The sequence below is a fragment of the Pangasianodon hypophthalmus genome, chromosome 21, assembly GCF_027358585.1.
Source record: "Pangasianodon hypophthalmus isolate fPanHyp1 chromosome 21, fPanHyp1.pri, whole genome shotgun sequence".
In the NCBI taxonomy this organism is placed as follows: domain Eukaryota; kingdom Metazoa; phylum Chordata; class Actinopteri; order Siluriformes; family Pangasiidae; genus Pangasianodon; species Pangasianodon hypophthalmus.
In genome coordinates this window covers 9,260,542-9,287,701 of record NC_069730.1, presented here as the reverse complement: position 1 = coordinate 9,287,701, position 27,160 = coordinate 9,260,542, and the positions used below count along the sequence as shown (strand labels likewise).

General features: G+C 38.6%; 1 protein-coding gene and 1 long non-coding RNA gene across 14 annotated transcripts in view; one reads left to right on the top strand and one right to left on the bottom strand.

Moving 5' to 3' along the window:
- Positions 1–27,160, bottom strand: part of LOC113543049 (neuropilin-1a) — a 136,900-nt gene that overhangs the window by 91,883 nt on the left and 17,857 nt on the right. For 12 of the 13 annotated variants that reach the window (XR_008300662.1, XM_034314907.2, XM_053227613.1 and 9 more), the window contains one exon: positions 1,397–1,528. Coding sequence is in view for 9 of the 13 variants with exons in the window: in XM_034314907.2 (XP_034170798.2) it covers positions 1,397–1,528 (132 nt within the window). In the remaining 4 variants the exon portion in view is untranslated. Of the gene's footprint in view, positions 1–1,396; positions 1,529–2,646; positions 2,837–27,160 lie in introns of those variants that run through there. The other variant, XM_053227607.1, reaches the window with a different exon arrangement.
- The window catches only part of LOC113543052 (uncharacterized), a 33,217-nt gene that overhangs the window by 3,283 nt on the left and 2,774 nt on the right, over positions 1–27,160 (top strand). The gene's annotated exons all lie outside the window — the stretch shown is intronic.

Sequence of the window (27,160 nt, the reverse complement as noted above, 5' to 3'; positions counted from 1 at the left end):
CAGTAATATAAATTCTGCGATTTGCACCACATCAGCTTACGGCTACCATATGCACAGACCAGCCCTCCCTCCATTTATACAGCAGCATTTCTTCTTAATTGAACAACTAGTCTTATGTGTCTTAAAATGAATTTGGGTTGGATTTTAGTCTTAATTTTTTAAAAATATTTAATATTTCTTTAAAAATTAACATGAAATGACAGGATTAAAAGTATATAAAAATTGTGTGTAATTGAATAAGCAATTTAAATTTAATAAGCAATTTGTGTAAGCAATTTAAATTTGACAGCATAATCCATACATTAAAATACAGTAACTCCTTTGCAAATTATATGATTTGAAGCCAATCAATTGAGTAAATTCACACTCTGGAGAATGAGTAGGATACGAACATTTTTGTCTGAATTTACAGGATTTTCATAAATATAAACTTAAATACCATAAATATAAAATATGTTCATATCCAGCTGGATAAATGAGACCCAATAGAGGTACATGGCACCATATTGCACACTCATACAGTCATTGATTTGGCATAAACAGAAAACATACGCGCACTACCTCGGAAATTATGTGATCGCTATCTCATTTTATTTAAAATGCGTTTTATTTATAATATATGCACTTTACCCTGCACTTTGCCACTAACCATTAACATTTGCCCCACCACTGCATTTACTCACATTTACTTTTGATGCTCAAATTTAGTCTAGTTTATTCACTTGGGTTTAAATTACTTCCCAAACCCCTGTCACATCACCAGCTGCAATGGCTTCTTGCTCTGCAGTGTGTATAACTCCAGGTCTGCTGCAGACTTTAAAACATCAGATATTCAGCAGCTGACATGCGTGTCCCATCAATATCATTCACTAATATCATATGGCTACTTCTCTCAATAATAGTCCTTTTCTGAAGGGGTGTACCGATATACAAAATTCAAATTCTATATGATACGATATGTTCTCCACCACTGAAGGATATATCATATCTGCAGTTATGAACTTCCTAATTGCCACACTGATTTCATTAACCGAGACTGAATCATCTGGGAAATGTTGCCTGAGTACAAAAGAAAGACTTTGCTCCATGTGTGTGTATTAGCACTGGCTAGTATAATAGCAAATTAGCTCATGATAATGCTTAGGAGAAATGTGTTCTTTTTTTTTTAAACCCCTTTAGCTTCTCCTGATTCCAGATAATGATGAAGCTCCTTTTTCAGAGCAGGGAGTGTGGACAGTTTGGCTTACTGTTGAAAACTCTCACTTAAAGAGTGGACAAAATGCCACAAGAAAAAAGTCCTGAATCAAATACACAGTTAAAACTCATCTTACATAATACATATAGTTCTATATAGTGGTACTGCAGATGGGCTTGTAAATGCTGTAACGTTTCTCACCTGTCTGTTGATATGAGTCCATTGAAGGTGTTGCTGTGTGGGTAGCACAAGTTTGGAGGGGTGTGATAACTGTGGAAGGTCCCATGCTGTAAGGCTTGGAGTGATGTGAAGGAGGGCTCCTCTTTGTAATCTCTTTGTAAGAGAGAGAGAGAGAGAGAGAGAGAGAGAGAGAATAAGATATCAATAAATATAAAGAATTATTTTTTGATTGATTGGTAGTTAGTTGGGTAGTTATTTATACTTCATTCCACTTAACTCAGTGGGAAGTAGGAAATTGGAACTTGGACTTAACATAAATTTTGACCTGCATATGTTCAAGCTACAAACTGGGACAAACATGCCTGAATCTATGTTTTTCTTCTGTTAGCAAAAATCTAGCCAGCTAACTTTAGGTATAGGAGTGATATAGGAGTGATGGCTCTGTGATTGATTTCTTCCACTCCAACCTGGGCAAACCATTTCTTCATGGACCTCACTTTGTGCACAGTGGCATTGCCATGCTGGAACAGGTTTGGGCCCTTTAGTTCCAGTGAAGGAAAATTGTAATGCTACAGCATACAAAGACATCCTATACACTTGTGTGCTTCCAACTTTGTGGCAACAGTTTGGGGTAGACCCACATATATGTGTGATGGTCAGGTGTCTACAAACATTCGGCCATATAAATTATTTAAAAGTAAAAAAAGTGTGACTTTGTTTATAGTTCATGCTCTGAGCAGCCATACCGATATGATGTCATGTGCTGAACTTGGAGTTGAGACCTTCCCGACTTTGAGTAGGAATTTCTGAGTTGAGGGGGTATTTCAGAGTTACAAACTTTAGTCAAACTCAGCATACATATAACTAGACAAACTTATTTGCAGACTACCAATCAGGCCAGTCTAAAAGATGTTTTTTTTACAAAGTGGGATGGCTGGAAGGAACTGATCGGGAGGAAGATCAACTGACTGATCCTCATTGTTGCAAGGAGACACTTATAAGCAGGAATCCATCAAAGTTGAAGTAGCAAGGAACTTCATTAGCTGCATTGTTTTTTTTTTCCATCACTTGTATTTTGGCAAATTTTGCTGCCTGTGTAGGGATTAACTAGCACTTAAATGATTGGCCACTGGAAAAATTAAGATGCTGGTTTCAATGGCATTCATCAATCACTGGCACAAGGCTGTTCAAGATGAAGTGCTTGAATAGCATATAGGTGTGATATAGCAGTAATATGGGTCTATAGCTTGTGGGGTTATGAGGGTTCTTACCCGGCTTCAGTAAGGCAATCATTTTTGCTTTCTTCCAGATTTTAGGGAAGATCCTTGTTCCCAGGCAGTAGTTGAACAATTCTAGAAGCCATTTCTTTACCTCTGGGCAAGTTTGTTTGATTTCCTCAGTTGCAATCTTGTCTAGGCCCATGGCTTTCCCTGGTCATAAGGTGGCTATACCATCTTACAGCTCCCCCATGGTAAAGGGCTTTGTAAAACCAGGGTCATCAATGTATTTCTTTCTGCCCAGCTTGGTCTTTCCCTTCTGCCCTTTTTCCTTCTTTCCACATTTGCCATTCTGGAGCAGTTGGTTGGCCACCTCGTTGGCATTCACTTTGGGTTGCTGTGGCACTACTGTAGGGTCACCACAGAGTTTTTTGATTAAATTCTATGCCTTCTTGCTGTTTCTAGAGATTCTATGAGTCTATCATCTCAACCAGATTTACCCAGGTTTTCCTTTGCTTGAGAGATGCTCCTCATAACAGTCTCACCTATCTTAACTGTTTCCTCAGAGAAAGGGTTAGGTTCAAACATGGTGATGTACTTGTCGAAGAGCTCAGTTGTCTGTCCGGATAAGCCTGGGATATACTGGACTCTGCATCCTCCAGGGATGTGCCTTTTTGCTGCTTTCTTCATAGTCTCACAAAACTTATCATAGCATGAAGAGGTTGGCTCAACGTGCACAATCTTCTCTTCCATGTCATTGCAGAATCCATCCCAATCTGCCTTCTTGTAGTTGAAGCACCACCTACATGGTACCTTGTTGGGAACAATGACAGCGTTGACTTCAATTCTAACAGGATGATGTTGAGAGTTGGGTATCGGTTCATGTACAATCTTCTGACACTGGCCTGTGCAAAAATGGGTAAATGGGGCGATAGTAGAAGCGTCCACATTGCGGCCCTGGATAATGCTAATTCTACCACCACTAGAGCAAAGCAAAGAAAAGTAAAGCAAACCAAACAGCAAAAGCAAGTTAGTAAATCATTTAGCGTCCAGTACTTCTGTGGAAGCTATTTAGCGTCCAGTACTTCTATTGAAGCTAAATGAGGTGGTCAGCACACAGCACCACGATTGCACAACATCTAGAACGGCAAGCAAATGAATGGAATATTGGCACATACCTGTCTATATCTAACTTTTCTGTCACATCCACCATGGACAATTCACCAGAGGATATTCACCAGAGTTATTCCACTGATTGCTTGTCCACACCTGTCATGTTTATCCCTTGATTAGCTCCCCTTTATAAGTTCTGTGTTTTCCCATCTTAGTTGCTTGGCATTTGTATTCTCCCTGATAGATTGTTGTTTTGTATCCTTTCTTGTTTTTCTATCCTTCTGAACCTCATCTTGACTGTATTTGTTTAGTTTACATGCTGGTGGTTAAAAATAAAGAATGCCTGCACCTGTATCCTCCTCCCTGGATTTGTTACATTTGTGAAAATTAATATAACTGTCCAAAACGCTGCTTAGTCTTGTTTTTAATTTAGAGTTTTGGTGTGGGCATGCCTTTATACTTTGTATGCCTTCTAAGAATCAGAGAAGACATTTCTATGGGGTAACAAATATATACATATACACTCACTGGCCACTTTAATAGGAACTCCTACTCATTCATGCATTTACATGCAACTTCAACTGTCCAGTTTCAGTGAGTCTGTGCCCACTATAGCCTTATATTCCTGTTCTTGGCTTGGCTTTTCTGCTCACAACAGTTGTAAAGAGGGTTATTTGAATCTCCATAGCCTTTCTGTCAGCTCGAATGAGTCTGGCCATTCTCCTCTGTTCTGTCTTATCAACAAGGCATTTCTGTCTGCAGAAAATTCCAGGTTGCCTGGAGATTCGGAAATACTCAGACCAACCCATCTAGCACCAACAACCATGCCACAATCAGATTCACTGACATCACATTTTTCCCCATTCTGATGTTTGATGTGAACATTTAACTGAAGCCCTTGCAACTGCATATTGACCTGTACCTGCATGATTTTATGCATTGCGTTGCTGCCACACGATAGGCTGATTGGAAAGTTGCATTAATGGGCAGGGGTAGAGTTGTTCCTATTAATGTGGCCAGTGAGTGTACATACACTTTAACTACATACAGTGCTTAAAAAAACAAAACAACATATATCCTCCGTTATCTCAATATCAGTTAATCTATCCACAAGGCACTAGTCACGTTTACATGGACACGTTTTATTTCAATCGGAATGAAATCAATCAGATTGATTAATCCGATCGCAATGTTTACAAGAACGCTGAATAAAGTAATCGAGTTGATATGCGCGTTTACATGACAGAATCGGATTTGATCTTCTGACATGCGCACAGTGCACGAATACACGTTTCCCGCCGTTCCAACATGCAGAATGTTACAACCCCAATTAGTCTAGGGGTACGTGGGGAATAACACTTATTGGATTATTAAAATATGAGTGGTGTGCGGGTAATCACGGACCAGTGACCAGAAGTGCAAAAACAAGCCACGTGATTTATTTATCAATATACAAGTGAAGTGTGTAGTGTCGGGTGAGAGTGGTTATATTTACAACTATTTACAGTACTACAGAAAAGGAAACAAAAGGGGAAAAAAGGGACGCGAGCGGCACCAAAGCAAAGAAATGAACAAAACAAAACCAATCTACCTATTTAGCCCTCTAACCTAACTACAAACAAAGATAGAAAGTAAATCTTCAGCGTCCAGGACGCTCTAACTACCTATACTAACTAGCTAAACCAAAAGTACAGAGGGTGGTGCTCGCTCCTAACCTAGTGTGTCTAATACAAACGGACCTCCTGCGTGCTGCACCATGTATGTCACGTGACGTACTTACCTGTCCCCTTTTTCCCCAACACAAACAAAGTCACAACTAGGGTAACAAACAACAAATTTACCATACAAACACGTGACTATCACCAAGCGGGGAAACATGGAACAAATGACATACAAGGACACAGTAAGGCAGCGTAACTTTACACAGAACAAACAGAGACACAACAGCGTTTTAGTTTAACGTAACCAGGACAACAACGACTTCTTCTGAATGAATGGCAGCGGGTTTTAAATAGGCGGGGTCAGAGGCTGATTGGATGTCATGGTCGATGACATCAGCGGGGTTAATTGAGACAGACAGGAACGTTATCCAATGGGGCGACCGCTGCAGAGAGAGAGAGAAAGAGAGGGAGGGCGAGAGAAAAGGGGGAGAGAACAAAACACAAAAAACACGCGAACATACCCCAGAACGTAACACAGATACTAGCAGCCACTCTCTTGCCATTGCTTCTTTTTTTCGTTTTAAAAAGACTTAACATACGCCTATTTCAGCTGCTAATTAGAAGACGACGAGCGCGTGATGTTTTGTGCGGTACTGCGTGTATTTATCAAGCAATTAAAATGCCCCTTCCCGAGCCCAGAACAAGGCGTCTGTGGATGAGGGTCCGAAGCAAGGACTGGTGGGACAATGTCGTCTTGCACCACTTCACAGACGAGGAGTGGAAGGAGAATTTTAGGATGACACGAAAGTCATCGGTGGTTGAGGGGTACATGGCATTCCTTTACTCTTTTCTTGCACTCATTCACCTCTTCCGTGTTGAACTGCATCGCCTTCGTTAAACTTGCGATCATGGCGCTGCTTTGTTTGGATTGTTCACTTAAATCCGCCAGCTTCTCATCCACTCTCCTTTCCAGATTTAAAATGGCCTCCAGAATGGTTTCGTTGGAGATTTCGTCTTATTCTGTCAGTTGTTGGCTTAACCCTTTTCTCTGCAGGAGTTTTACTTGGCGTTGAAGGAAGGGAGCCAAATCCATGTTCTCTTTTACTTTGCATCATAACCTCTATTGTATAGTCATGCACCGTTTCTCTACAGGCCACGGTGTTAATATTTTGATTCATTTAGTCAGTGTGATGGTTGTGCCTGAACTCTCTGTCAGTGCCTTGTAATTTGGAGCACAGGTTGATGCCAGCCTAATGCAGTTGTTCAGGTGTCTATCAGTCAGATGTGTGCTTGGACTTGATTAATTTTTATTTGTGAAAAAGTATTTGTAAATCTTTGAGAATCTGATCAGAAATCTCCTAGGATAATAACTCCACTCTTCTCATTATTGGTGCTGGACCATGGGGTACACTGCTAATTGCCATTTTTATGTCTTCTTCTTTGTTTTTAAAACCCATGAATAATGTGTCAACACTGACAGTCATCGCTACTTTTAAAAACTCACCATCAGTGAAAGGGTTTCTTGTGCTTGGCCAGGAGATGATTATCACAGAATGAAGCCTCAGTAGGAGCTTTAGCTCTTTCGGTGGGTTTTGTAAAAAGTGATTGCTGGGCTTTTGAAACCAATTTTAACTCTTGAATCCTTTCTCTAATATTTCCTGCTTGGGTAGGAATGAATCCTTGAATTTTGGATGGTAAATGGTGTGAAGGCACTCCAAATTACCCCTTTTTGACAATGCTATAGCCCAAAAAAGAATTAATTTTCAAGGAAAGGATATATATTCACCCTCTCTCATTGCTCTGCCATGGTTTCCTGAACAGCGTTCACTCACTGTACACTGTACAACATACAGTTGCACACCACCAATTAAATATGTATCTGTATTCAAACGAAGCCAAGCATGTTTTACCACGGTTTTATATTTTAAAATGTGTTGCAATCTACTAAAAATGCCTCAGCGATCAACCGGCAGATAGCGATCAACAGGTTGATGACCACCTGTTTTATACTTATTTGCTTGTAATGCGAGCGTGTCCACTAGGGGGCAGTGTCGCATGAACCACACCAGAATTTAGCAAATAAACCGAATAAAACACAGGAGAGTTCCGTGTTTTACTGTAGGAATAATAAATAGAAGGCAGGATGTGGGGGTGCGAAGATGGCAGGGGGTGCGAAGATGGCGGGTTGAGCAGGCATGTTTTTTTCGATGCTCGTGAAAGTGGTTCCCAAAAGTTTGCTAGAAGTGAGAGTAATTCCAACTGTTTAATGTTAAGATGTCTTCACAAAAATTGATCAAACCTGTCAAGTTAAAATTAGACCCCGAAGGGAAAGATCTGTCGCCTAATGTCGGAAAGAATGATGAGGCTAGAGAAACGGTGCATGACTATACAATGGAGGTTACGATGCAAAGTAAAAGAGAACGTGGATTCTCTTCCTTCAACGCCAAGTAAAACTCCTGCAGAGAAAAGGGTTAAGCCAACGAAACCATTCTGGAGGCCATTTTAAATCTGGAAAGGAGAGTGGATGAGAAGCTGGCGGATTTAAGTGAACAATCCAAACAAAGCAGCACCATGATCGCAAGTTTAACGAAGGCGATGAAGTTCAACACGGAAGAGGTGAATGAGTGCAAGAAAAGAGTAACGGATTTGGAGTTACAAAATGAACAACTGCACAAGGAGAATTGTAATCTGAAGGAGAGAGTGAGAGAACAAGAAAGATACAGAATGAGGTGGCGTCTCCATATACAAGGTATAGAAGAAAAAAGGACGAAGATATCAGATCACGTGTCATATAAATCCTCTGTAAGATTGCACCCGAGATGGATGCTAAGATGGATGAGGCCATTGACATCGTCCACAGGCTGGGAAGAAGGATGAACAATAAAATAAGGAATGTCATTGTGCTGTTCACTCAAAGGCGGGTGAAGGAGGAAATCTGGCGCAGAAGCAAAAATTCACCGGTCTGTAAAACAGAAGGAGTTCGATTCGGCGAGATGTTTCCGAGAGAGGATTTGGAAGACCGACGAAAGTTGGTAGTTGGAAACCTTTCGGTGGGACACTGGAGCTCTATCTGTAAGCTACGGTTCAGAGGGACTGAGTGTGAGTGTACAAGAGGTGGTTCAATTTGTGTTTTTATTTACTAGTTCTCTTTTTCAATTTTTTTCTGTTCTAGTGTTAATGATTACGGACAAAATTGTATTTGGTTCTCTGAATGTTAGGGGCTTAAAAGATACTGTTAAAAGAAAAGTGTTTTTTTTTTAATTTTGTAAAGGACAGAAAGCTCATTGTGTGTTTCTACAAGAGACTCATTCTTCTGATTTGGATACTTCTTTTTTGGACCAATCAATGGGGTGACAAGATTTTTTTCAGCCATGGTTCTAATCATTCTGGAGGAGTTGCAATATGCTTCAACAAATGTCCTGGAGAAGCAATCACTTATAAAGCTGATGGAAGCGGTCACTGGTTGATGGTGGTACTGAAATTTGATGTTCTTTTTTTTCATTTTAATTAATGTGCTTCAACAATGCAGTTCAAAACCAATTAGTAGAAGAGATTTCTAATATGATCTCAGAAGCTAAAGTGCTTTACCCATCTGAAAATATTTTAGTAGGAGGGGACTGGAATATGGTTCCAGACGAGTGGAAAGATAGATGGCCCCCTAGACTTAACAAGGGGCGGCTTAATGTGAGTGTCGACTTTTTGAAATCAGAAAATAATTTGAATGATGTTTTGGCGATATTTAAATCCTGAGGTTGATTGTTTTTCATGGTTTAAACCTAATGGGGAGAGCAAGTCTAGAATTGATTATTGGATGGTTAGTGACAATATTCTAAAATATGTTTCACAATCTACAATTTCTAAAGCTCCGCTAACAGATCACTGCTTTATAGATATCGTTAGAGAACCAAAATTTTATCAATTTAGAAACAAAGGTTATTGGAAGTTTAATGCCTTTCTTTTGAAGAATGAAGAATTCTGCAATAAAATTAAGGAATTAATATAGGGTATAGTGATAAATGATTCTTTTGATTGTAATGCAAGTAAATGGGAATTTCTAAAATTTAAAATTAGAGATTTCTCTATAAGTTTTTCTAAGAAATTAAACAAAGAAAAAAGGGAGCAAGAAAGGGATTTAATTTGTGTAATAAACCTGTTTTAAATAATTTTGAAAATGATAAGATGATGGAGCTGCAGAATAAATTAGATCATTTGTATCTCGAGAGGGCACAGGGTTCTTTTATAGGATCGTGTGCCAAATGGATAGAAGAAGGCGAAAAAAACTCTTCTTATTTTAGTAATTTAGAAAAAAAATAGGCAACAAAGGAACTCTATCAGTAGTTTATTGATCCAAGAAGAGGAATGCAAAGATTTTGGAAAAACTGAAAAAGAAGCGTTTCAGTTTTATTCCAAACTTTATTCTTCAGATTTCTCCTCAGAGTCTGATCTTCTTTTTGATAAAATCCAGAACTATATTCCACCTATTGATGACTCTCTTAAAGTTTTATGTGATTCAGATCTTAAGATTGAAGAATTGGATTCAGTTGTGGAGAGAATGCCTTTAAACAAATCCCCAGGGACAGATGGGCTCACTAGTAATTAAAAAAAATTTTTTGGACAGATTTGAGAAATTTGTTATTCAGTTCCTTAACAGAGTGCAAGAAAGAGTTGATTGAAAGTATGAAGCAAGGCTGGTAAAGATAAAAGATTTTTAGACAATTTGAGGCTGATCACTTTGCTCAACACTGATTATAAATTTTTTTCTGGGGCTATAGGGGCTATAGCCAGGCTGAAAAAGGGTATTTCTAACATAATTAGTGAGACACAATCAGGGTTTTTGGGAGGAAGGTCAATCCATAATAATATTAGATTGGTTTTAGATTTACTTGATGACAGTGATGGGTTTCTTATTTTCTTAGATTTTTATAAAGCATTTGATGTTTGACATCCATTTATTTTGAAAACTTTATATCATTTTGGTTTTGGAGTAAGATTCAGAAATTTAATTGAAATGTTATATAAAGGAATAAATAGCTCCGTAGCTCTTGGTCATGGTACCTGCACAAGATTTCCAATTAATAGGGGAATTCGTCAGGGATGTGGTAGCTCACCATTGTTATTTATAATGGTTGCAGAGTTATTATCTATATTGATTAAAAATAATGGTATTGAGGGTTTAACAGTGTTGGATAGGCAAATAATTATAAGTCAGTTTGCTGACGACGCAGTGCTGTTTCTTAAAAATGAACAACAAATTCCACTAGCGTTACACTCTATTAACCTTTTTTCTAAAGCTTCAGGGCTTCATTTGAACCTAAAGAAATGATATGAAATGTTAACTTTACATGAGTTTCCTTTACTGACACTATTTAATATTCAAATTAAGAAGGAAGTTAAATATCTTGGAATTACTATTTCTAAAGATAGAGAAATAATGGAGAATAAAAATGTTTTGAATAACATAGATATATGTAAATCCACTCTGAATAGATGGCTGCAGAGGGATCTCACAATTTTTGGAAGGGTTCTTCTGTCTAAAATGAATAGTCTGTCTAGACTCATCTACCCAGCCTTCTCCTTGCCCATATCGACAAGAATGATCAAATTAATAAATAAGGTTTATTTTAAATTTATTTGGAAAAATAAGTGTCACTACATAAGAAAACAAGATATGATTAAAAAATATGAAGATGGTGGTGTGAATGCGATCGATTTTGATATTATGAATGGTGTTCTGTAATTGAAATTGTTAAAAGCCTTCATTCAGAATAGCCACTCTGTTTGGTTCATTGTCCCCAGTGCAATTTTTAACAAACTGCGGGGTATCATTTTTTTCTACGATGTGATTTTGAGTGTTCCTCATTAGCAGTTAAACTTTCAGCTTTCCATGAGCAAGTGCTGCTCTATTGGAAACTATTGTTCATACTTCACACCACACAACACTCCAGTTTGGAACAATAGGTATATAAAGTTTGGCAGAAAGTCTGTGTATTTTGAGGATTGGAAATCCAAAGGGATTTGGGTGGTGGCCCACTTCTTGAATGATAATGGAAATTTGTTACTGTATGGAGAATTTTGTGAAAAATTCCAACTGCAGTGTTCGGTTAATATTTATAATAGAATGAATAAAGCCATTCCAATTGCTGTAAGATTAATGGTGAAAGAAGGCATCTTGTACTCCAAAGTCTCCCCAGAATTGAGACAGCTCTCCTTAGAAGGTTATAATTTTTGTGACAAAAAATTTACAAATTGTGTCATTAAAAATTTTATTATCCAAGCTTATTATCCTAACCCTATCAGAAGAGAATAACTGCTCAAAGAATTTGATATCATGGAAATTAAAAAAATTAGGAAAAATTATATTTCTTTTCCTCTCCCTCCTAAAGCTAAGGAGGTAAATTTCAAAATTTTAAATGGGATTTATCCTACTAACGAATTTTTAAGATTAAAATTTAATTTGGATGTGAATAATTGTGTTTTTTGTGATACAAATATTGAAAATTTAGAGCATGTTTCCTTTTGCTGTGATTTGGTGCAACCATTTTGGAGTGATGTACAGAACTGGCTGTGGTCCAGGGAGGTTGAACTCCCACCCCACAGACAGGAGGTAAAAGAGCTGGCTGTCTGGTGCAGTCTTAACAACCTGGAGCTCAACACGCTCAAAACAGTGGAGATGATAGTTGACGTCAGGAGGAACCCCCCTGCTCACCCTCCATTCACCATCATGGACAGCACTGTAACGATAGTGGAGTCATTCAGGTTCCTGGGCAACACTATCTCTCAGGACCTGAAGTGGGACATTCACATTGAGTCCATTGTTAAAAAGGCCCAGCAGAGGTTGTATTTCCTTTGCCAGCTGAGGAAGTTGAACCTGCCACAGGAGCTGCTGAAACAGTTCTACTCTGCCATCATTGAATCCGTCCTCTGCACCTCAATAACTGTCTTGTTCAGCTCAGCTACCAAATCTTATCTCGGAAGACTACAGAGGATAGTCCGGACTGCTGAGCGAATCACTGGTACACCCCTTCCCACTCTTAAAAGAACTGTACTTGTCCAGAGTGAGCAAAAGGGCGGACAAAATCACTCTGGACCCTTCACATCCAGCACACTCCCTCTTTAAACTGTTGCCGTCTGGTCGACTCTACAGAGCACTGAGCACCAGAACGGCCAGGCACAGGAACAGCTTCTTTCCTCAGGCAATCCATCTCATGAACACTTGACAATAAAACATGGCACACAACACTATCATACATTTATTTACTTAATACAAAGTTATTTACTTTTCAATTTTGCACATAACATACTTGTACGTACAAAATTGCACATAACATACTTGTACGTACAAATTTATATAATATATAATTTATCTATTTTGTATATTGTGTTTTTGGTATTTGTACATTGTCTTTTTGTATATTTGTATATTATTCTTTTTATTGTCTGTGTCTTGTCTTGTCACTGTCATTCTGTTGCACTGTGGACCTTCTGTCACTAAAACAAATTCCTTGTATGTGTAAACGTACCTGGCAGAATCATTCTGATTCTGATTCTGATTAAATGAAAAGAGAAGGCTGCTTCTAAAACATCGAATTTGTAGAGACACAAAAAAGTCAAGATGAAGGGACAAGTAATGACATTGTGATGGCAGATCACTCGTACACCTTCGAGAAAGATCTTCAGCGTATGCCAGATATGGATGACACGCCAGAAAAAGCTCATCCCAAAAGAGTGAAAGACGAACCGTCGCTTCTTCAGATGCAAGAGAACATTGTCACTCTCTTATCCAAAAAAATTAATGAGAGTTCGTGGCACCTGGAGAATCTGATTAGAGAAAATACGCTCAGCATTGGAACAACGAAAAAGTCAATTGACTTCACGCTGAATGAAGTTAAGAACTTAAAAGATGAAATGAAAGCTGTGAAGGAAATAACTAAATCACATGAGCAGAAAGTTTCTGAGCTTGAACGAAAAGTCAATGAAGCTGAAAGATATCGGCAGAAATGGAACTTGAGGCTGCATGGTGTTCCCGAGAAAACGGACGAGGATCTCAAGCATCTGGTGATTGGAATCTGCGGTTCAGTTGCTCCAGAACTAAAGTATAGATGCCAGGTCGATGTGGACATTGTTCATAGACTGGGTCAGAAAGAACACGGCAGAAGCCCAAGAGCAACGATAATTCAGTTTACGAACAGGTCTGGTCGGTATCTACTCTGGAAAAGGGTGAAGAACTGTGAATTCCTTCAAGCGCAGCATTTACGGTTTACAGAGGATTTGACCGCGCTGGATGTGGAGAGACAAAAACTCCTGTGGCCCATGGTGAAAGATGCCAGAGAGAAAGGTTGTAGAGCTTTTTTTGTGGGGAGTAGAGCCTTTGCTGATGGCGTTGAAATTTTCCCCAAATAAAGGTTTGGTTCTGATGGTTTTTGACCATAGAATAAGCACTAATTGAAAGACAATGGTCGAGGGGGAATGAGGAAAAAAAAAATACAATAGGAATTATGCACCCTTTGAGTTACATATACCTTAGCTGAGTTTTTTTTTTCTCTCTCTTTCTTCTGTAATTGTGATAGTTAAAAGTTCATGTCGTTATCATTCTGTTTCTCAGGGGTATTCGAGATTTAACTAAATGAAAGGCTGTTTTTTGTATTGCAAGAGATTTAATGTAGATTTTTATTTCTTACAAGAGACCCATGCTTGTTCTTCAGATGTGAATTTTTGGAAGTCACAATGGGGCAGTGAAATTTGGCATTCTTTTGGGAGTAATCACTCAGCAGGAGTTGCAATTTTAAAGGGTTCATTTAAAGGTAAAATTGTTGATAGCAAAGTCTACAGTGGGAGTAGGTGGATAATTCTAACAGTATCCTTGGATGGGAAAATGTATTCGTTAGGTACTGTATATGCCTCAAATATTAAAAAATATAATGTTGATTTGTTCTCTGATATTGAAAATGAGATTAATAAGGTAAGAGAAAGATTTCATGATATTGAAATTATTCTAGGTGGGGACTTTAATATTGTCCCAGATGTTAAGATAGATAGAATTCCTATTCCAATTAGACCATCTACAACTGATTCAGAGCTATCTACATTTTGTGAAAATTTTGGTGTTAATTGATATATGGAGATATAAACACCCACTTGTGAAAGAGTGCACATGGAATAATAGGGATAAATCTAAACAGTCAAGAATCGACTTGTGGTTAATTTCTAATTCGTTAGAACAAAATACAAAGAGTGTCCATTGAACCATCAATATTGTCTGATCACAAAATGATTTATCTTCTCATTAAATGGAATAACGAAACTTCTTTTAAAGGCTCTAAGACTTATTGGAAACTCAATAATAGATTATTGGAAATTGATCGTTTTAAACATGAAATTAAGAAGATAATACAAACAAATTGGAATCAAGCTAAACAAACAAGTTTCAGATTAGACTTAGTGCAGTTAAAAAAGGCAAAGAAGTTGCAAAGTCTAATAAATCAAAGGAAGAGGAAATTATTAAAGCTATTTGTAACATTACTGATAATAATACTGACAGGAATTCTAATTTGTTAATGAATCTGCAGGCTGAGTTAGATAAATTATATATAAATCAGCGCACTGTACCATGCCATCAGTGAGCAACAGACAACACACCCGGATGGATTTCTCATCCTGGTTGGAGATTTTAACCACGCAGACCCTAGATCAGTGTTACCAAAATTATATCAGCACATTGATTTTCCAACACGGGGAAACAATATTTTGGATGTGGTTTACCCAACCCACAGAGGAGCATACAAAGCCTCCCCCCTTCCCCCCCTAGGCTTTTCTGACCACACTACTGTTATGCTAATGCCAGCATACAGACCAAGGGTGAAAGTCACCAAACCAGCTCAAAGACAGGTTCGTGTATGGCCAGAAGGTGCCTCCTCATCACTTCAAGACTGTTTTGCCACCACAGACTGGGACCTGTTTAAACAGGCAGCCACCTACAACCAGCACACTGACGTTCAGGAATATACTGAGACAGTCACTGCCTACATCACCAAATGCATTGATGATGTAACTGTAACCAGGACCATCACCACCCGATCAAATCAGAAACCATGGCTGACAGGAGAGGTCCATAACCTGCTGAAGGCACGAAATGCTGCCTTTAGGGCTGGCGATGACGACGACCTGAGAACAGCTAGGGCCAACCTGTCCTGTGGCATCAAAAAGGCCAAAAGACAATACGCCAGGAGGATAACCCACAGCTTTAAAAAGACAGCAGGGACACAAGGAGCCTGTGGCAGGGAATCCAAACCATCACTGACTACAAACCCCCACCACAGACCTGCGATAATGACATTTCTCTGCTAAATGAACTCAATAATTTCTTTGCACGTTTTGAAGCACACAACACCACGCCTGCACAAAAGACTCCACCTTCTCTTGACCAAAAGACTCCACCTTCTCTTGACGACCAGGTTCTGTGTAATTTTCCAGCCAGCGTGAAGAGATGCTTCTCTAAGATCAACGCCCGGAAAGCAGCTGGTTCAGACAACATACCGGGTCGGGTGCTGAAGGACTGTGCAGAAGAGCTCAAAGATGTCTTCACAGACATCTTCAACATCTCCCTGAGCCAGGCTGTTGTCCCCACATGCTTCAAAACTACCACAATTATACCAGTCCCTAAGAAACCATCCCCATCCAGCTTTAATGACTACTGTCCTGTTGCTCTGACCCCCATTGTCATGAAGTGCTTTGAGCGGATAGTCATGCAACACATCAAAGCCATCATCCCCCCCTCTCTTGACCCCTTCCAGTTCACATATCAGGCCAACTGGTCCACCGATGATGCAATCTCCACTGCTCTCCACTCAGCTCTCTCTCACTTGGAAACAAAAGACGCTTATTTGAGAATTCTGTTTCTGGATTTCAGTTCTGCATTTAACACCATCATCCCATAGCAGTTAATACAGAAACTGGACCGGCTTGGCATCAACACCTCCCTGTGCAATTGGCTGCTGGACTTTCCCACCGGAAGACCACAGGCAGTTCGAGTTGGCAACAACACATCCAGCACTATTACACTGAACACAGGGGCACCACAAGGATGTGTTCTCAGCCCCCAGCTCTTCACCCTGCTAACCCACGATTGCACACCAACAGATAACAGAATTATTTGGGTTAAACAGCTGATCAAAAAGGATGGTGTTTTATACAATTTTACTGGATTTGGTCATATATATAACTTTGTAGTCGATCCTATCCAATATTGTTTGGTTTTACATGCAATACCCAAGGAAATTTTGAGACTATTAGAATGTAGTAATAATTATTCTTTACGTACAGTTGAAGAATTTACTTCTTGTATTATGTTGCAGGGTAAGGATTTCACAAGTTCTGGTTGTAATAATATTTTCTTATGCTCCCTTCTTCAATCGAAAAGTATTCAATCTAAATATATTTAGAGACAATATCCAAAAGCAAAAACTTGAAAGCAATGAAAACTATACAGGTGTTTAATAGATACAATTTTTTTATGTAAAATGCCTGTCTTTTCTTGCTCTTTTTCTTTTTTTTCCCCCTCCTTTTCTTGTTTTCTCTTTTCCTCTTTTCGTTTTACCCCTGACATGTATGGTTATACGTACTCTTATATGTAAACTATGTTTTGTTCTTATTAAAGTTCAATAAATAAATAAATAAATAGAAGGCAACATGGGAGTAGGAAACCTTGCGTGATTAATTATAAATCCTTTCTCACCGAAAGCATTTTGGAAGCATTTTCTGTATGTGTCTGTATTCAGCAGTATAAAGCAGCAACATACTGAAGCACAGTTAAACAAAATTAAATCCGCAATTATATAAATTGTGTTAAAATGTGCAATTCTGTCAATCATGTAATGATGCATGCTTCAGATTGTTTTTAGTGAGTTTGCTCTCATTTCCGGGTACACAATCATACACACCTCTTAGACCAAGGGTCTCAAACCAAATGAGGTCACATGTGAGACATCCTTACAAGCTTCTCTTTCGTTTCATTTATTTTAAAAATCAGTTTTAAAAGTTACTGGGAGTCGCACTTAATCAAGCTACATTTAAATGAAGAGTGTACATGCTTTTTTTTGTTTTATTTTTGTTTTTTTTTTCACTACCCTGACACTCATCTACCTCTGCTAAATAAACCAGTGTTATGTCTCAAATCACTTATGTGGTATTCTAGACCGTACTAACAATAATCGGTTTTCTTATTACAGTCAGTATTTGAATTTTCAAAACCTTTAAACCTTCAAACCTACAGAAAGGTCTATCTTTTGTACCAGTTTTGTGGAATTTCTAGATTAGTAAATACATGTAAGAGATTCCTATTTGAAACTTAGCCCATGACACATCATGACACGCAGAATCATAATGACGGCAGAAAGTTTGAAAGAGGGACAGAGCTCATCAATATGCTTACCATCAATGTGCATGAAATCACTGAACATTTTTCAATAAAATAAATGTATTCCGTAAAGATTCTAAATATATTTTTGTATATTTTTACTACTATTTATAATCTTTATTGATTATGTTAATTTTATTACTCTGGATTAATTCTTACTTGCAAACACACTTTTTTGCTGCTTTTGTAATGTGTGACTTTCCCTCTGGGATTAATAAAGCAATTGCTCTATCGCTCTAGCTAGCTAGCTGGTGTCTCTATTTGGCTTTCGGCAACGTTTCCCCTCATAACAAGAAGCGGTGGGCTCCCACCACTGAGCTTTTCAGCTGCCCATCCACTCAGTTGAGGAGGCCTGTCAGTGCTACTGCCTTCACTTCCTCCCGCTATGGGCTTTGCAGCCTGTGACAAGAGAGCAAAAGGCTCTATGTGGACCTCATCCTCTTCAGAAGTAAGGCCGACAGACTCATCCGCTGATGAGTCTTCTGACCTGTCTTCTACAGTGACACAGTGAGCAGCCCCAAGGCTGTTGTCCATCTTGCTCAATAATGGGGAAACAGCATCAAGCTGGTCACCCCAGCTACCTTCCTCAGGAACGGCGACTTCCTGACAATAGCACACTGGGTTGGTGTGCTAGCATGAGCTGGAGACTCTTAAGGGATCAGCAGGCACAGTGTTCACACAAAGTCAAGGTTGTTAGTATGGCCTAAACATGTGCTGGTAATGCACTCCTTGAACAGTTTAGCTGACCCACTAGCTGCGCTTGTCGTCTGACAGATGCTTCTGAGAGCAAGAAGAGGTTTTAGACTGTCTAGGTCACAAAATACACCAAGGATTATGAAGCAGATGTAAGTCCCGCTTGTGGAAGGCTATCAAGCATTTGATTCAAGCAAATAAAAGGCCGTGCCACCAAATATTAACAAAGCATATGTAATAAAAGTAATACATTTTAAGTAATAAAAATTTCCAAAGAATCTGCATATGTTGTATGTTTAAAAAATAAATTCTGCAGGAAGGGGTTTAAAAAACATGTATGAGGGGCAGTACAAACAATAAGCTAACAGAATCTAGAGCAGAGGTTCCCAAACTAGGGGTCATGACCACACATGACTTACAAATGGGGTAGTGAGAGAAACTTACAATCTCCTCTTTATTTCATTCACTTATTTTACAAATTAATATTAGAAATATCATAATCAGGTTTTGTGTGCTAATATTTTGAAATATTGCTGGGAGTCACATTCAGACAAGCCATGTTTAAATTAATATGTGCTATTTTAGTCTTTTTCACTGTCTTGACACTGCACTAGTGTAGTGTAGCAAAAATTGGACAAATTTCCCCATTAAGCTACCTCCACGAAACAAACTAGCTTTGTGTCTCAAATTGCATACTTATGTACTATTCTAGACCACTGTGTAACTTTTGAAGACCTTTCATGTTGCCTTCAAAGGTCTGCTTGCAGTCTTCTGGATTTTCTAGACAAGAAAATACTTTTGAAGGTAAGGTTAGAGTTTTCAATTTGAGATGCAGCCCATACCAAAAATCATGACGACAGTGGAAAGTTTTGAGAGAGACAGAATTCATCAGTTTATCTGACATTGCTGTGCATAAAATCGTTAAACATCTTCCAGTTCCATGTGGAAACCAGATGGACTAGGATGTTTAGGATCTGACGTGCCATCTAGTGAATGTCGCTTTTAAATCTTCTAGATGTACATAAGATAAAGCAGCGAGTGTGTAAATAATAATCCCCGACATGGATTTTATTATAACACCACAACACTTCCCACTAGACTGGTAAATCAGTGCAATGCAATGCAAGAACTCTAGCAACTCTGAGAAAGTCTCCAATCTCTCTCTATTTTACAGAAGTTTACAAAGGCCATGAAAAGCTGCTTTCTTAAGAAAACAACTTATTTTATATCAAAATGTATGATTAGCCATACATGCTGTGCATCTGTTTAGTGGTATTGTTACACGTCTAGGGTTCTGGGGGTCGATCCTGAGTTGAGTTTGTCTTTTCCCAAATTTGCCCTTTGAGATCAATAAAATACATCTTTAGATATCTATATCTATCTATATCTATCTATCTATCTATCTATCTATCTATCTATCTATCTATCCTTACATTCCAGATTAGTGTCCATCACTTGAGAAGGTGACTTAGAAACTTGCAACTATACTGTTGTGGACACTATAGTGATCCTGAATGGTGGTTGGTTTCGTTGCCAGCCATCTGAGGGACCGGAACATTAGGCAGAGAGATGCCGCCTAAATAGTTTGTGGCTCACATGACATGGTGATCAAAATCTTCGGAAATAGGAAGTAATTACTGTAGAATTGCCATAATAGCAACATATGACAGTATATACTGGCCACAATGATGTAATGCTAGTATGCTACTTCTTGGAAAAATTTTATTACTAGAAAAATAAGTTACGATCTTGAGATCACAAGAAACATTTGTGATCTCAAGAAAACAACTGTTGTTATCTTGATCACAAGAAAAAAAAACTCATGGTCTTTCTGGACTTCTGTACTCTCTCGACTCTTGTTCACTCAGTCAAAAACTTTCTAACACACTCAAACTTTTCCTCCTACTGAGAGATAAGAATATTCATCATCCTTTGCCCAGCTCTGCTCAATATCCCTAGTCAAGCTGCCAGATACAATGATATTGTACAATGATATTCCACAGTGACACACAGAACTGTAGTGACAGAGTTGCAGAGTTACAGAGTAACTAAACACAACTTTGTTGCTACAAAGTTGGAAGCACATGTGACAGTATGAATGAGGTAAGTGGTGGTGATTGACACTTGCGACCACCAATCAGTGACAAGTGCTTCCTATTTTAGAGCGGGTTGGTTGCAGCCTGTGAAGCGTCACGTCCGGATCCTCCCCTTTCTGTTTATTGACGATGGTTTCAGGTATGTGCTGCTAGCACGTAGCAGCTCGCTGACCTTTTTAATTACTGTTTGTGTGGCACTAACAATTCGTTTGTTGCATCCTAGCTTGTCTTTTCATCTGTGCGTGTCTCCTTCGGTTGCTTCAAATAGTGGATTTGATGACTGCCCTCCTTTCAGGTATGTGAGTTAAAGCTGTTTTGTAGCAAACAGATCTAGCTTCGCTTGGCGTTTGACAGTTTGGCGGTCAGTTTGAGTAATGTGCAGTTCCCTGTACTTCAGTTTAGCAGCGGGTTATAGGAAGGCTGTGTATCCTGGCCTGTGAATGGATCAAAAAGACAATTTGTCCTCGTTGCTAAGTGTTTTGCATGTGGTTACGAGTGGGGATTTTAGTGGATGATCATGTAATTATTAGTAACGCTGTTTTGTGTTTTGTTATTCGTATTTGCCGCAGGATTCTCCCTTTTGTTCTGGGCGATTAGTGTTGCAGCTCGGTCATTTTTTTGCTGCCGCGCTGCAAGAATGCTGTTACCTCGCAACTAATAAAAGGGAATTGCTGCTGCTGTCTGGTTTCTTTTTATTTTTAGTTTATTTAATTTATTTGTTTTATCTCGGGGTGTAGGATCGTCTATTTGATTATTGGAGCTGGCGTACAGACTACGTGGTCGCTCCCTACGAGTCCTGTTTTCCTCGTAGTTTGAATTGAGTTTGTTTTTCTTCCCTTTTTTTTTGAATATTTGTATTTGTATACTGTAATTTCATTTGACTGATTTCTGTTATAAGATTTATCTATTTTGTTTTCGATTTTCTTTCAGGAGCTGGGGTTCCAAGGGTGGTGGTGGCTGCTTCAACGTTTGCCGCGGGACACTTTTTGAAGTGTTTGGGTGTGTGATCTGAGTGCATGGTGTGGTGTGTGGAAGTGTGTTTTTTGGATAAATAGGGCTGGTGATCACTCCTGTGGGTAACCTCAGCCCTGTAGGTTGGTCTATTTTTGTTTACTGAACTGTTATTTGAGAGCAAGCGTCTAGGAGTGGCACTTTATCATTGTGGCTATTTTAAGCAATTTTTCTATCTTGTTGAATTCATTGTGAATAAATTTTGTATTTTTATATGATACCTACGTTTCCTGCCTACCTTTTTTTTTTTTTTTTTTTTTTTATAAGAGAAGCGAACCTGTGTGACCTAATAATAAACTTTAGGGTTTCTCTCTATTTCCTGGGTGAAAATCCCCCAGGTGGCATAGTCGAATCTTCTACAAGTAGATGAACTTTAGCTTGTGTTAAAAAGTGTACTGCTCCCTTCCTCCACACACACAATTGTCTAGAAGGTCACTCTATCTTTCAATAAGACTAAGGAGCCTAGTCAAAACCTGTTCTAGCATGACAATGCCCCTGTGCACAAAGCGAGGACCATAAAGACATGGTTTGCCAAGGTTGGTGTGGAAGAACAAGAGTGGCCTGCACAGAGCCCTGACCTCAACACCACTGAACACCTTTGGGATGAACTGGAATACCAACCGGGCCGTCTTGCCCAACATCAGTGCCCTACCTCACTAATGCACTTTTGGCTGAATGGGCAAATCCTGACAGCCATGTTCAAAAATGTAGTGGAAGAGTGGAGGCTGTTATAGCAGCAAAGGACAGACCAACTCCACACTGACCAACTTGGAGCCCGTGGTATTGAAATGAGATGTTTAAGAACCATATATTGGGTGTGATGGTCAGGTGTCCACATACGTTTAGCATTATAGTGTATCTCATGGCAGGGTAGATTTTCTATTTGCACTGGATTAAGAATAATGACAAAACAGTTTTTAATTGGTCCTTGACACAGTAAGAAACTTCTGGTGCTGAGTTTCTAATAATCAACTCTAATAACATTAGTGTTGAATTTGTCTTAATTTTAGTAAATTAAAATATTGTAGAGAAAAACTCTTTCAACATTGCCATGAACTGAATTTCACTGCTTTTCAAGCAGTGGAAATAGGCTCCACCCCCCCAACAGAGCTGCTCAGCTGCCACTTTCTCCCAAATGGAAATCAATAGGGGGTGGGGCACATTTATGTAAAATATCTCAAATGGACTGAGGACTTGGCATGAAGGTAGATGTGACGGTTGACATGGTGCATGATGTGACGCTTACATGTCACATCTAATGTAAATTCAGGGCAAGAAAGGGAATAAGAAACAGACACAAATTAAAGAGAGAAGAGAGAATTCTTGTTAGAGCCAACTCTAACAAAAAGTCATTAAAGAAATAGCTCTTATTCCTGTAAAGCATTAAAAATATCTTACCTACTGAAATATAGTGTGTGCATGAAATTTTATTTCACAAGTGTCTCTCAAGTGTTTTATTGTGCTTGTCTTTTTGCTGCACTTTGCTGCTGCCTCAGATTGACTTTTAAATAGTCAGTGCATGGAGTGTGTGCATGTCCCCAAAGTCTGCAATGGTCAAGTGCTTCATCAAAGTGTGTAAGCAAATGAGAGGTCTATAGATAATATTAGGATTTCAAATCCTGAAAACATTTATCTACTAAAACGTGAGAGAGACAGAGTTAGATAAGTCCATAAATTAACATCTACAGTCCACAATTGTCATTTACAACCATGCCTTTTAGAGAAACACTTCAATACTAAGATAGTAACATGGCCAGCAAAAAGTACAAGATATGTATTAGAGGTGGAATAATATTTAAAAAAATGATGGTATGATAACAGTACAGTCTAATCTCAGTTTGTGATATAACAGTATCTGATTGACTTTTCAAACAGGATAAATCAAATAAAACAGCTGTGTCAATGGATAGGTAAGAAAAACTGCTAGAATACTTATAAAATAAACTTGGCCCTTATCCTTCATATGTGGAAATAACGCATTCTGTGATTTATGCCATATTATGGCAAGTTTTATAAAAAGCAGGCCAAGTTAAAAGAAAGGTACCATTGTTCAAGGAGCACTGACTGAACCTAGAACCTAGAACTATTCCATCATTTATTTTGGTAATTCATTAGGGTCGTCACTTTATAGTACAGAAAAAGTACTGAGCTTAGTACTTCATTCAACTTATATTATGTACATGTCAGATCTTTTTACAATTTTATATCGGTATACCTACATATCACATGCCAAATGAACACCAATTACAGGTAAAATATCAGGTAATATACAAGAGGTGGGCTGAAAAAGCCTTTGAATTCTGGGGGAGGGAAAACTAAAATGAAAAATGGGGTTTGACCAAAATTGTTTTTTTTCAAGGTGCAATAGTAGTTTTTTTTTATTCTTACTAGTACAAATAACCTGGCAAATATATAGAACATGATAAACAAGTAGAACTCATTGCCAATGGCTTTGACAGGGATGCCTCCACTGCCATCAAGTCTAGTCCTTCTTGTTGCTATTGAAGAAAAAGTATCTCAGACATTTGATCTCGCTGTGACCTCGACGCTGTTTGGATCAATTCCAAAATCTAATCAGTTTATCTGCTGGTTACAATTCAATTCAATTTTATTGTAATGTATAGCACTTTTAACAATGGACATTGTCACAAAGCAGCTTTACAGAAATATATAAATTCAGGATATAAATTTTAAATTTACAATTTTATCCCTAATGAGCAAGTCAGTGGCAACGGTGGCAAGGAAAAACTCCCCGAGATGATATGAGGAAGAAAACGTAAGAGAAACAGACTCTAAAGGGAACCCATCTTCATCTGGGTGACAACGGATAGTGTGATTATAAATAATTCTCTTCTAAACTGTATACTCTATGGTCAAAAAATGCAATTGTGTAACCACGAAAGTTCATTATAGTTTACAAATGAAGTCTATTTTGTTGAAGATATCATGCCACCACGATCTCAGTATGAATCCAGTAGGCACCCAGTACAACCAGATAGTTACCCTGGCAAAAAAAAAAACGCGTTGTGCGTTTAACAAAAAAAAAAAAAAAAAAGCAAAATAAACATTAGCAGCACTTTTCCAACATCTAGTAATTTATTACTGGTGAAGGAGATGAAGATAGATTCTTTGAATTGTTTGAATAGTTGATCCAGTGCAGCTAACAATGTTAGCCGAATTTTACATGTGTGTAGTATTATAGCATATCTATGCTATAATACAACACACATGTAAAATTTGGCTAATAAATCAGTATTAGCCGAATTTTACGTGTGTAGTATTATAGCATATCTATGCTATAATACTACACACATGTAAAATTCGGCTAATACTGATTTATGAAAATGGCAGATTGTTTTCATTGTCCTTTTTTTTTTTTTTTTGTAATTTCAAGCAGCTGAATGGCCCAGTGCACTTGAAAGAAATGTCATCATAGTTCTTGCTAATGCTAACTCTAGTTGAACTCTACAAGTGACCATAGCTTCTGGGGGTGGAGCCTAATGCACCTTTAAAATGTTAATGTTATTAACATTTTTAAAATATGCTATCTGTGATTGAATACTGTCATTTTAATAATAATGATTTACATTTTCTTAGGAAGTGCATTTTATTAAAATTTGTTTGAAAAGGTACCTATGGTGTTTCTGTTATGGTGTTATGGTGTCTGTTAGGTTCCATGTAAAGTTGTGTATATATACACTATATGGCCAAAAGTGTGTGGACACCTGGCCATCACATCCATATGTGCTTTTTGAACATCCCATTCCAGATTTAGTCCTCCCTTTGCTGTTATAACAAACTCCACTCTTCTGTGAAGGCTTTCCAATAGATTTTGTAGTGTGGCTGTGAGGATTTGTCCACTCAGCCACAAGGGCATTAGCAAGGTCAGGCACTGATGTCAGACGAAGAGGCCTGGGTGCAGTCGGTGTTCCAGTTCGTCCCAAAGGTGTTCAGTGGGGTTGAGGTCAGGGCTCTGTGCAGGCCACTTGAGTTCTTCCACTCCAGGCTTGGCAAACCATGTCTTCACAGAGCTCACTTTGTGCACATTGTCATGATGGATCAGGTTTGGGCTTGACACCTTAGGAAATATTAATGCTACAGCATACAGATACAAAATACAACATTGTTTTGATTTTATCTTGGTCTGGCTTCAAACCCTCTCCACTCGGGACATGTCCTATGTACTTTATTTCTGACATTCTGATCTTGCATTTGTCTCGGCTTAATTTCAGATTTATGCTCCTGACTCGCTCCAGAAGCCCTTTGGGTCTTTTATCATGTTGTTCCACACTATCACCACACACAAGTATGTCATCCATGATATTTACTATTCCCGCTAGTTCCTCAAGTCTCTGAGCAATGCACTTCTGGAAGACCTCTGGAAGACATCTTGATATGGTGTAACCCTGGTATGCACCCCAAGCCAATAAAGACATCATCAAACTTTTTCAGGATCTCTGAATTTTTATTCACAGTCTACTTTGTAGATTCTGTGGACCAGTCCTAATTCAGTACAGGCCGATCTTCCGAGAATGGCAGGTGAATCACTCTGGAATCTGAATTTGATCTGGAATTCAAGCCCAGCTTTATTGTTTTTATACCGGCACACAAGCATTGTACCCTTTGGCTCCATCTTGTGGCCAGAATACGCAACAAAAGTGCAGTTTGTTTTGAGCATCGGTACAGTTTTCCCTGCAACACCTGAAGTCTTTTAAAGAAAGTACGTTGCACTCTGCTTCTGTATCCAGTTTAAAAGTAAGTGTTTTATTTACTTTCAGTGTTTCTGTCTATCTGTCTTTTTCGACTCCTGTGGCAGCGGCTACTGTGCCCATCTGGAACGCATTTTCCTCTCCACTCTGCTTTTCTTCAGTGGTGCCTATGAGCATTTCTGTGTAATCCACTTAATGAACTTTTCTCTCAGTTAACATTGGCCTGTCTTTCTGTTTTTGCATTTTGCACATCCAACGGAAGTGATTATTTCTGCGACACAATCTGCATATTTGGCCATAGGCTGGACACTTTCTAGGTTCGTGCCTGTAACCGCATCTAGTACATTAATTTTCTTTCTTTGCCCCTCCGTTCGTAGCAGCACCACTCTCATGTGGCTTCTTAGCTTCATCTTGCAGATTTTGTTTACGGTCACTTCTATTTCCTCATGAAGAGATTTAATCTGGCTTTTTGTGGCTTCACTGGCATGACAGATGTTCAAGTCTTTACTTAAGTCAAGGTCAGGTTCTCTTAAGAGTTTAGCTCTAATTTGATCATTGTTCACGCCACAATGCAATATTGAATCAGCGAATCTGTTAGCTGTGCAAACTCCCATTCTTTGGACTTATTTTCCAAGTCAGTCACATAGGCATCGATTGTTTCAGTTGGTCGCAGTGCTCTAGTGAAGAACGTGTCATAGATATGTTAAATTCTTCCATGGTCCACAGCATTGCTTTAACTTTTCTTTCAGTGTCTCATCAACTTCTTTCTCATCAAAATCCATGGTATTAATTAGCTTTAGTGTTTCACCCCAGCAACGTTAAAAAATGTAGTAAATTTTACCTTTTCCAACTTCTCAGAAATTTCACTAGCTA